This window comes from Oncorhynchus masou, chromosome 3, assembly GCF_036934945.1.
Source record: "Oncorhynchus masou masou isolate Uvic2021 chromosome 3, UVic_Omas_1.1, whole genome shotgun sequence".
Classification (NCBI taxonomy): domain Eukaryota; kingdom Metazoa; phylum Chordata; class Actinopteri; order Salmoniformes; family Salmonidae; genus Oncorhynchus; species Oncorhynchus masou.
The window spans coordinates 43,241,011-43,252,215 of NC_088214.1; the positions used below are offsets into that span (position 1 = coordinate 43,241,011).

Sequence of the window (11,205 nt, forward strand, 5' to 3'; positions counted from 1 at the left end):
AGATGCACATGCCATATATATATATATATATATATATATATCCATATACCTGTATATATAGCAAACCTAAGTCAAAACTATATGGCACATACTGTAAATATACACACAGGTGTGGTAAAGCATTCAAAGTTACTATAGGTGTTGTCTGAATTTCATTGTGCCTGGCAACTTCAACCAGGATCAGTTACAATTTTTTGTTTGTTATTTATATTGTTCCATGTCCGTTTAAGAATGCTAACCATGTCAAGCGTGCACTTAAAAGGTGCAAAGGGATAACAACAGAGCTAGCCATTTGGGAAAATTGAGCCTGAAGAATGCTTCTCTGGCTTTCATTAACTAACGAGAGCCCTCAATCCCTCTCTTCCTCCGGAAAGAAGGATCGAACGTGTGAAGAGAAGATGAGAGGTAGATTGAGGGAAAGCGATAAAATAAATAGTAAAAAATTTGCCAAAAAGTTTTGCGTCGACGTCAACATTCTTCTCAGAAAGATGTTTTTTCCAAGAAAAATATGGCAACAAAGTAACAGGAGTTATATATTAGAATATTTTATTGCTTTATGAAATGTTGTTTGAATTCAAATTCACAACCTTCATATTGTTAGGAGTTCACAGAAATGTATTTGCTGGAGGTCAACGCTTTGTCTGTTGTTGGACAGCTGGACATAACCATGATTGTCAGCACATAACTTACAACACACAAACCTCTTTGGCATCCTGTTCATAGCACTACATATCTAAAATAATTATACAAACATCTGTATAAAATATATTAACCTGTTAGTTCAGAAAAAGGCTCACGGTAAACTAAAACCAAATGGTGTAGTTTACAGCTTAAATCCCTATGATGAATCTGACCAGCGGATTCACCACATCAGAAAATACACACAAAGAAACATTCGGAAAATAACAATAAAAGAACTTGGTGAAAAGCAAAATATCATATTTAGAAATCTAAAGAAGAAAAAAAAACAGACCATCACAAGTTATATTTCTAAACCTGTAGAACCGGCTACTGAGGCTTAGGGAATATGGCTGTTGAAAATATGAACGTTAAGAGTTGTTGGCATTTTTATTAAATTATGGAGATGAGGGAGTTTTGCTCAACTCAAGCAAATATAAATACGTTGGAATACACTGACAGGACAGTAGTATGTTGCCCGTTACAAAACAGCAATACTGTCCAAGTACCTAGAATGTTTCACATTTTGTCTCATAGACCCAGATGGCTAGCCTGCAGTCGCCTGGCTAAGAGAGAAAGAGAGAGGAATAGCACAGTTCCCCTCTAAATGTGAAAGCGCAAGTCCTTTTCCCATACATTCCGCTCTCATTCTGCATCATTCTTGTCTTTTCTACATTTTTCTTCAGAACTCTGACCATTGACGTAGTCGGTACTCTGCGCAGCTTTCCGAGAGCTCACACCCCCTCGAGTGAATCGCTTGTCGAAGATCAAAAGTCTGACTTCCTCAAATGAAGATTTCCACTGCCTCTGCCTCCAAGTCATCCAGGCCTCTCAATGTGTTCAAGGAGGAGGACTTCAGTTGTTGAGCAGCAGCGTTGTCTGGAAAACAGAGAGAGGTCAAATGATTAGAGGAATGTGTGGGAAGAGTGGAAATGGTGGAAAAATACACCACTATTAGAGTACATCATCTTTAACCAAAGAAACATGCTGATTGTTCTACATTGGGATGAGCCATTCGGTTAAATCAGTGCAGTCAATAATCAGGGCTAAGTGTGGCAACATAGCACATTCCGGCAGCCCACAGACGACCTCCGACCTACAAGGCCATTGCCGATTGGCTGGTTCTACGGGGGTATGGTTGGTAAATCAATGACTGCTCTGACACAGAGTGTGATGCAATTACAAAGAATGGTTTGGGTGTTTGGGTGACTGTGTGTGCGTGTATGTGTATGTGTGTGTGACAGACTACTCACCAATGCTGAGTTTAGAACCAGTGGTTGGCTCCTTGACCTTAGCTCCATCCTCTGATCCACAGCTCTGGCTGGGGTGAGCTGGGGAGGAGCACCGGAGAGGAGAGACAGGAGTCTGGTCGTCTGACAGACTCTTACCTACAACACAGAGCATGTGAAATATCAACCACTGTCTGGCACACATTTAAATGATAAACATGTGCTCTAATCCTACCCTCAATCCACTTCAATGTCCATCAAAATGATCTTTGACAATAACTCCCTAGTTCATATTCCGATTAGATTGCATGTATGAAGCGAACAACAATGCCTCCGGAACAGAGCCCTGAGAGACCCCTCAAGTAATAGTTAAAAAGGTGTTAAAAAGTTTTTTTTTTGTAGTCTCTGACAACATCGTGACTCGTCCTTACCTTTGCTTACGCTGGCGCACTTGGCCGTGCTAATTGAAGAAGTGGACATGGCGGCGCGCAGACAAAACCCACTCTTCTCGACCTGGTCCTGGTGCAAACGCTGGTGGAGTACCTTAATGACAGCATCTTTCTCCAGGATATGGGCGTAGAGAGCACGGATCCTACGTGCAGGAGAGAAATGGCGTCAGAGTAGACAAATGGTGGCTCTCCGAGCATTGCTATCTGATACAACGAAGTAGATCAGAAGTATTAAATGCATACAAAGTGTCATGACGGCAACAATGCTACAAATGGCGGATCATTTCTCTGAAAAAAAAGTTCCATCTTCATACCGGTTTTCCATCTCCTGGTTTCGGTAGTCGGATACAGGCAGGTCCTCGTTGAAGCTGTTGTTTGAAGAGTGACAGGGGGAATGGTTGATGATGGTTGTGTCTCTGGAAGGGAGAGAATAGATTCCGTTAGGAACTGGAGGCAGGTAAAAAAATGGGAAGTACAATAAACGCATTTAGCCCAGACGTTTTGAAAATGTTCTCTCTCGTATGTGCATACAGAACACAACCCTTGAACCATCGATCCCCTAACGTTAAACCTCTGACCCTCACCTTTGAGCGGCGGCAGTGGCGGCCACGTCCATGGCGAACTGCCTCATGGTGCTCTCCTCCAAGTACTTCTGCTCCCAGCGCATCATGTCCGCCTCCAGGGCTAGGATACGCTCCTCTCTTTCCCTCAGACGCTCGTGCAGCGAGCCCACCGTCACGCCCGGCGGGTGAGACTGCCTCTGCTGCGCCCTCAGGCTCTTCAGCTCTTGCTCCAGGCGTGTCCTCAACCTCATCTCCAGGCCCTCGCGCTTCTCGCAGGTGGCCTGCAGCTGAGCCAGGGCGCTCTGCAGCCGCTCCACCTTCTCCACGTAGGCCCGCTTCCGCCGCAGTTCCTCTTCCAGCTGCCGGCCCCTGCACCGCTGGGCCTCTAGGGCCTCCTCGAGCTGCTCCGCCCTCAGGCCCTGCTCCTCTGCGAAGTTGCGCAGCCTCTGGAGTTCGCGGTCGGCACGCTCACGCTCAAACTGCTGCTCCTCGCCTGATGGTGGGAAAGAAAAATCAGTTGGGTACTGGGACGGACACAAGGCATGAACCAGTCTAAGGCCACATGAAGCTATTTCGAAGGTGGAAATGAGAGCTTGGTCAAAGTCTTAAAGCCATCACACTACCATCGCTCTAACCCAGCTAATACGTCCCAGAATTCAGCCTTCACGGCCAACGGTCTTCATTTGCTCAAGCATTTGTGGAATGTCGAGGGTTAGAAAGAGGGGAAGCTCCTATCCCTTTGACGCACTTAACAAGGAACATTCCTCCAATCAAGGCCGTACACCTCTGGCCCTGGGAAAGGCCCACTGCTTAAATAGACAACGTTTATCAAAACCAACAACCCCAGGAACCTGATGTTAGTTCAACAGTTCTCATTTATAGCTCCCCTTCCTTCCTCGTAGCTGGGTTGCGTTTACTGTTGAGGCGTTCTCACCAAATAAGTGGAGGTTATGCAATGGAAATTCTTCCATACAGGATGTAGCTTAGCTACAGAGTGGCCCTGTGCTATGCTCCAATCCTGTCAGGAATGCGCAACATGGCTGAAGTGGGTCTAAGACTTGGAGTGGTAGGAAAGGAGATGGGATGGGTGACACTTACTTTGCTCGAGCAGTTTGGTCATGATGTGCTGGTTGTGGTCAGCAGCTTCCACTTCTTTGGCGGCCTGTGTTCTGGCATTTTCCAGGCTTTCTGTAACGCAAATATTGAAAGTTAAGCATTATACACTAAAACTGGGAAAAAGTTTCTCTGCAACCAGTTCCACTCTTTATAAACCATTATAATCTTTAAATAAAATGGCTCTGGACTAAAGTGCTAACCAACTTGAGATGTTCTGGTATTTGTAGTCCTTACCTCTAAGGTCCATGTTGAAGTCCTGCAGCCTCCTGATCTCGGCCACCAGTCTGCTCCTCAGGGTCTGCTCCAGGCTCTCCCTCTTACTGCTGCCCTGCATCAGAGCCTCATAGGCCTCTGAGATCCTCTGGATCTCCTGCTCCAACTGAATGGACAGAGAGAAGCAAGGAGGGGAAAGAAAAACATTCTTGGTCAGCCATCTTGCTTGTTTGTTTAATATCTTTATGCGTGCTGGAGATGGGGGGGGGGATGTTGGTTCAGACCTAGTACATCTGTATGTGCAGTACAGCACATAAACACGTGGGCACGTATATAAACATACATATGGGCATATATACATAAATATACCTGGGAGCACATTCCATACATGTGGACACATAGCCTCATACTGTGTTTATACGGTACATACACTACATGCCTATAATCCAGAGGAATTTGAGCTAACACCACTCCCCGTGTGTGAGTGGTGTATATCTGCATTCCTGGGAGCTAACAGCCATGGTTCTAGGTGTGGGTGGTTCACGATCACACGCACAGACATACAGAGAGAGAGAGAGAGGTATGGGCGTGTTGTCATTGCGGGGAAGGTGTGCACGCCTGTGCTGTGGAAACAGAAACAGGCAGAGAAGTGAAGAAGTAGAAACGCCCACCATTACAGCAGCCACTAAGGCATGTTTACTCAGGGCTGCGGCCCGACGGTCAGGGGAAATTTTCCAACCCAGTAATTATCATTCTTTAAGGCTGAGGGAGCACAAGAAGTGGGGTGACGTACACAGGAGAGCAGCAAAGTCTTGCATTTACCATAAGATATAGGAAGATGGATATAACCTATTTTAGTCCTCCATCTACCTCTATTGCATCTACCAAGATAAATATGTGAAGTATGTCATCTAATGATGTTGCCGCTATCTTGATTTATAAGAAGCAATAACATACTCAAGTAGTGATGGGGGGGGGGGAACAGATAGCTACATATTGCTATATTATTTTTGCGCTAGGTGGCTGTACCTGCACCAAAACTCCAGTATTTTCCCTTTATAGCTTGATCTTGATCTTTTTAAATAGGGAGCCAATTTGTTTCCAGCACTTCTATTTCCCTGACTCATCAAAATGTATTTTCTCATGTTCTTTAGTCTCTTTGCAGCAGACGCATAGTTAGCAATACGTTTGGAACATCGAATCGCAATACAATCACAGTATCGAAACGCAATACATATGGAATTGTGAGAATCGCAAGACATATCGTATCGGCACCTAAGTCTCATGGTAATACCGTGACGTCCCTGGCAATTCCCAGCCCTATACACCGGGGGGGGGGGTTCAGTTTCAACACACAGTAGCCCTGCCACCTGCCATGGAGAACAGAATATCTCTCTCTCTCTTGGGCACTTTTGAGCATGTCATCTGTGCCAGGGCTTTACGACCCTATCGACTGCTGTCTGACATGCCCTGGATAGGACCAACAACAAAAAATCTATGGCTATAGGGCACATGCTCACAACCCCCTGGCTGCAGCACAATGCAGGGAGTGTGGACACAGTAGCAGAATCTGGCCTCTATATGCAGCCAATGGTAGCAGCATTTGTACAGATGGGGCAGTGTGCCTGAGGTGGCTCTACACAAGCTATCTGCTACTTGGGTTTCCCTCCATTCCCTTCATTAAGCGACACATGTTGCAGACTACAGTCCTTTGCTATTCAGCGTGGGCATACCTACTTCAGAAGTTCCACGTGCTGTGTGTAACTCAAAGTTGTGCATTCCATCATGCATCGATTTCAATGGGAGATTTGCCCAAAGTTGAACATGATTTGTTTCTCCAATATAATATCAGTCCTTCATGCATATAGCAGTACAAACGCATCCAATGGCATGTCACCATTTTAGAGAGGGACTGAAAGGAGAATATTCCCACCATATAGATACAATATAATTCTCTACAATGAAAAATGTGTGATTCTCACCTTCTGGATGCGGCAGGCCTTCTCTCGGTGGCCCTCCAGCTCCTGCCTCAGCCTCTCGTTCTCCAGCATCAGCAGTTCCACCTGCTTGGGCTCCTCCACGACACCAGGGGGCCGACTGGTGAACATGCTGTAGCAGGTCTCCGTTTGCTGCTGAACTGGGGCCACATACCTGTGAAGAAGGACGTGTGTTGTTAAATTGAGTGTGACTGGCCACTACAGTCTCCCCATGAGTGTGACTAGCTAGCAATAGTACCTTAGCTCATAAGAGCTGTGGTGACGTGAGCAACCTTTGCTCGTTAAAGTTTACCACAAGCTTCCCGCCGCTTATCTACGTATGTCCGTGCATGTGGGTGGAGTGAGATTTTTTTGAGTCGCTGACACCTTTTGGTAACATATTCTTGCCAGTCCCACTCCCATTCACAAGGGGGCGATTCAAAGTTTTTTTGTTTTTGTCTTTTCATTTTGTGAAAGCAAGGAAGAGTCGCCATCCCTGGCGAGTGGTAGATAGCTGGCAGCCTGGCTAACTGGCTAAAAAAGCTAGCCTTTTCAGCTTCCCACATCTCTATGTAAATAAATATGCCCCGGCAAGTATTCTTATAAAACATTATCCCAGTTTGATATGCTGCTTTTGTATTCATTCCCATATCGGCTAAAAATAGAATGCCATGTTTTGGTCACAGAGAAAAAAAGCACATGGCTAGCCAGTTGGCTACCGCAGGTTCTACCCTTTACAATAGCCTGCAATTACTAGTTTTTGGGTGGATTCTTGTAATTTGATTTACTGTTTGAACAGTCGCTGAGATTATATTTGGTTATCAATGCATATTTGGCTACTTTGATGAATTGCCTATAGCCAATTAGGCATTGATATAGATAAAAGAACCAAGAGTCAACACTGCCCCCACTGCTGTGAGTTCTGCGCCGTGTATCATTTCCAGGTAGTAAAAAAGTATGTTGAATGCCGGCGGTTATTACAAGAAGCCGCCCCTTTGGTGATGAAAAACCACATTGCGACATTCCAAAATTGCCATCCACAGATATCACAACTATCTTATATTATAATGAACACATCAACTCCACCCTAGGCGGGTTGACATAATAGTGTTTCAGAAAGGCGAGCGGAATTCCAACCTACGCATGTAATGATTCACAATGCATGCTAGGGAGGTAAGGAAGGCAGGACGCACAATGGCAAGGCTTGGAATCCATTATGCGAGCGGCTATGGCCACAGAAATTACCACACTATTTAATGTGTGATCGCTGTTGATTCATGGCAAAGACATTGGGAACACACCAACAGCGGGAACACCTTTACATGATCTCACTGTATGGCCAACACCCACACACACAGTTGTGCTTTGCCGTAATGCCTTAGTACCTGTGCTGCTCGGTCTGGATTGGCTGGGGAATGTCCCTGTACACACACTGGGGCTCTTGGGCGTGGATGGGCATATATCCTTGGGACATGATGGGAACAGATGAGTACTCTGGGTGTGGGCTACATTTGTCCTGGAGGCCTTGTGGGGGGGCGCAGTAACCCAGCTCCGGGTAGCTATGTGAGGAGCTCCTGACCGCCTCAGACTTCGCCATGGCACAATTCCTCTCCAGAGACAGCTGCAGGAGATGCTCACTCAGCGATCGCATATGCCCTCGCTTCAACTCAATCAGCTCCTCATCCGCCGCATGGTAGTCCCGTTCGCGCAGCTGCTTGTGGGCGCCTGTGGCGGGTGCCCAATGCTGTGCCAGGTACTGAGAGTGGGCTTTGGCCTGCTCGTAGGTGGGCAGCTCCTCGCCGTGGAGCTGGTAAAGCTGGTAGCTACTCTCCGAGTGCTGGTAGTCTCCCTGGTGTTCCTGGCCCTGGGGCTCCTGGCGGGCTGACAGTTGGAGGAACGAGGAGTCTTCCTGGGTGAGGCTCTCCAGAGAGGAGCGAGGACTTCCACCGGGGCCCTCTCCTGCTCCACTCCCAGGCCCTCCACCGGGGCCCTCTCCTGCTCCACTCCCAGGCCCTCCACCAGGGGACCCTCCGCTGCCTCCGCGCAGGGCCTGCTGCTGGATGGCCAGGAGGGTACGTGCGTCTGTGGGGTTGCCGTAGCGTAGTTGTTCCTGGATGAGGCGGTGCAGGACCGTGCCAGACGGCTCTTCTGTGGATGACATGATGGTTCTGTTGTTTGAAGCTAGTGATCAAGTGTAGACAGAATTTTTATAGATGGCTGTGAACCTGGAACAGGATTAAAAAAAAATAAAAAAATCAATAAACATACTTATAAGTAGTCCTACACCTAAAACAGTATAGTTGATCATTGCTAATGTACAACATTTACAAGATCATGCAAATGAATTGTGCTCCTCCAAAACCCTACTGTAGAATACTGTAAAGACTGCAAAAAAATAACATAATATTCATGATTTGTTGAATATCCCATACATTACTCAAGGCCTTTGTCGTCCAGGTAGAGTGAAGCAAAAATCAAGTATGCTCTACTTTTGAGTGATGGCATTCCATGAATTTCCCCTCTTAAATTGTATAAGTATGCCATCACTATTTCACTATCAGATGGATGTGATTTTTACTTAAACATGTTCCATTTTACATGAGTTAAATTGTCAACATTATGGATCAAATGTTTGTTGGTCGTGAAAAGTAACATTCATACAAGCCACATAGCGACAGAAGGGAAACGTGGTTGCTCCGTGGTACTACTGCTGTTAAAATGTGCGTCGAAATTCCATTCTCACCCAGGAGCCAAGCGCATAATTCTACAAACGGTTTTCAGAACCAACGATGGAACAATTAAGTTGCATAATAAATTAGAAACCACAATACAATATGTTTTGTGTTAACGCGCGATAACCGACTGTTTACAATTTAAGCCTCGAATGTTACAAAGTAGCCGAAAACAAACAAATCTTACCAGTTCACGCTGTCATCCCAGCAAAAACGTTTTTTTTTTTTTAAACGTTCAACTTTAAAATAAGGTCAAAAGTAATGCACAATGTTTCGCTTAAACAGTTATCATCCTTCCACCGCGAGTTTGTGGTTTACTCTGGTCAGAACTTGCTCAACACTGAACCGGTTGTCGAGAGCTGAGCGATAATAAGTAACTGGGGACGGAGGGACTGAGGTCGGGAATGTCAGGAATGTGAGAGCGCGAGTTCCCTCGGGGATCAAAAGCGTAACCCACACGGTTCCAATATGAGAGAGGAGGCCAAACGGAATAGCTGCAATTCTCCTCACAACCATGAGGACAGCGATAGTGTTCCAGGTAATAAACTACAAATGGGAATTAATCACAGGGAAACCGGCAGGCAGAAGTTACATAGGCCTAACAGCATGCCAATAACATGTTATAAAGATGATAATAACCTGAATGTAGATAGTCCACGTTGACATTTCCCTTCCCTCTCTGTGTGTCTGTCTGCTATTGGCATTTTGCAGATACTGATTGAGCGGATAGGAATAGCCTATAGACTAACTCTATAGATCTGTTTTGACATTTCATTCAAGGGCAACTGTGCATGTGACCTTGTCCTGTCTCTGTTTGCTCTGGGGGGGATTGCACATAGATTTTTTTTTGCCACTATCCAGTGTTTTCAGTCAATATGGCTCTAGGATTTAGCTAAAGAAAAAATGCCTATAGATTCAGGACCACTAAACCATAAACTATAATTATCTAGTGATGAAAGTAGCCATTGACTTATGGGAGATGAGCGTCTCAACAGGACGGGACAGAGTATATAGATAGGCAGCTGTCCATTGGAATCTGTGGCTTTTCCCTGTGACCAAAGACATAGAAAGTCGTTGAGCCCAAAGCACTACATGATGCAGAGTGGTAGAGAATGTCAAACAGAAGCACCTGATTGAACTATGGGTTCAAATCTCAAATATGTAGGAGCATAAGGGCTGTGGAATGAGACATGAGGTTAGCATGCTTCAGGAATTAACATAATTTGCCTCCATAGCCCAATGAACTAAGAACACAATTTTAGTGGCATTCTGTGAGGCCCCAAAGCTTCTAAACCTTTCAAAACACACAATGAAGGCAAAAAAAGGCACATTAAACCACCATCTTGATGGTTTTTCTCTGGAAGTTTACAGCACACATTCCACACATGTTTTGGGTGGTGGTAAGCACAGGAGGTTGGTTTCACCTTAATTGGGGAGGACAGGCTCGTTGTAATGCAATCACATACATTAAACATGGTTTGATGCCATTCCATTTGGTCCATTCCAGACATTATTATGAGCCGTCCTCCCCTCAGCAGCCTCCACTGGTGGTAAGTATTCTTAAACATGCTTTTTTTTTTTTTTTTTTTTTTTTTCCACCATGCCCCCCCAAGTTGTCTGAATGTCTAGGCGGCCATTTGCAAGGTATTAAAAGCGTGTTTGGTGACAGTGGTGGATAGTGGAAGCACCCTTTAAACATCTCCCCACTACTTCCTCTTCCACCATGCCCCCCCCCCACTAACCCCCACCCCCCTTCATCTCCGCTGGTTAACTCGCAGCCTCTAGCCATTTGCCCCCATTGTAGCAGACTTCCTGTGAACTTCCAAAGGAATGCTGAGTGGAGTGGCCCTTTGAAATCATGGACATTGAAAGGAGCCATTCCTGGTGTTAGTGGACATTCAAAATCGCTGGCCATAAATTCCTGCTGTCTGCAGACTCAGGCGGGCTTCAGTTGACCAAAGGGTTATAGGTTATACTGTATACGATATGTGAGAACAGCACTGCAAGAAAGATGTCACATGGTTCTATTTAGTCCTTTTTCCTTATTCCCTCATGTTTGATTTATTTTCAATTCATTTACTTAGACGTGCTTCAATATTTATTTATTCCTATCAGGTGCTGTGTTTTGGTTGACTTCTTATTTACTTATTTGAGTGACTTCCTTGGAATTGGTTAACCCCTTTTGAGTGTTTGTCTTGGTGTGTGAAGGAGGGCATTTGATTAACCCGAGCGCCCGGGTAGGCATAGTT

The 11,205-nt window shown here is 45.5% G+C and overlaps 1 protein-coding gene across 1 annotated transcript; it reads right to left on the bottom strand.

Moving 5' to 3' along the window:
• Positions 1–529: 529 nt before the first annotated feature.
• Positions 530–9,307, bottom strand: LOC135517410 (angiomotin-like 2a). The gene is made up of 10 exons (XM_064941669.1): positions 9,144–9,307; positions 7,610–8,449; positions 6,231–6,399; positions 4,270–4,414; positions 4,018–4,107; positions 2,941–3,412; positions 2,671–2,772; positions 2,339–2,499; positions 1,932–2,066; positions 530–1,557 (listed from the first exon to the last, which is right to left on the bottom strand). Exons 2-10 carry the CDS (start codon positions 8,383–8,385, stop codon positions 1,463–1,465), a joined length of 2,145 nt encoding a protein of 714 aa, XP_064797741.1. The 5' UTR covers positions 8,386–8,449; positions 9,144–9,307; the 3' UTR covers positions 530–1,462.
• Positions 9,308–11,205: the final 1,898 nt, after the last annotated feature.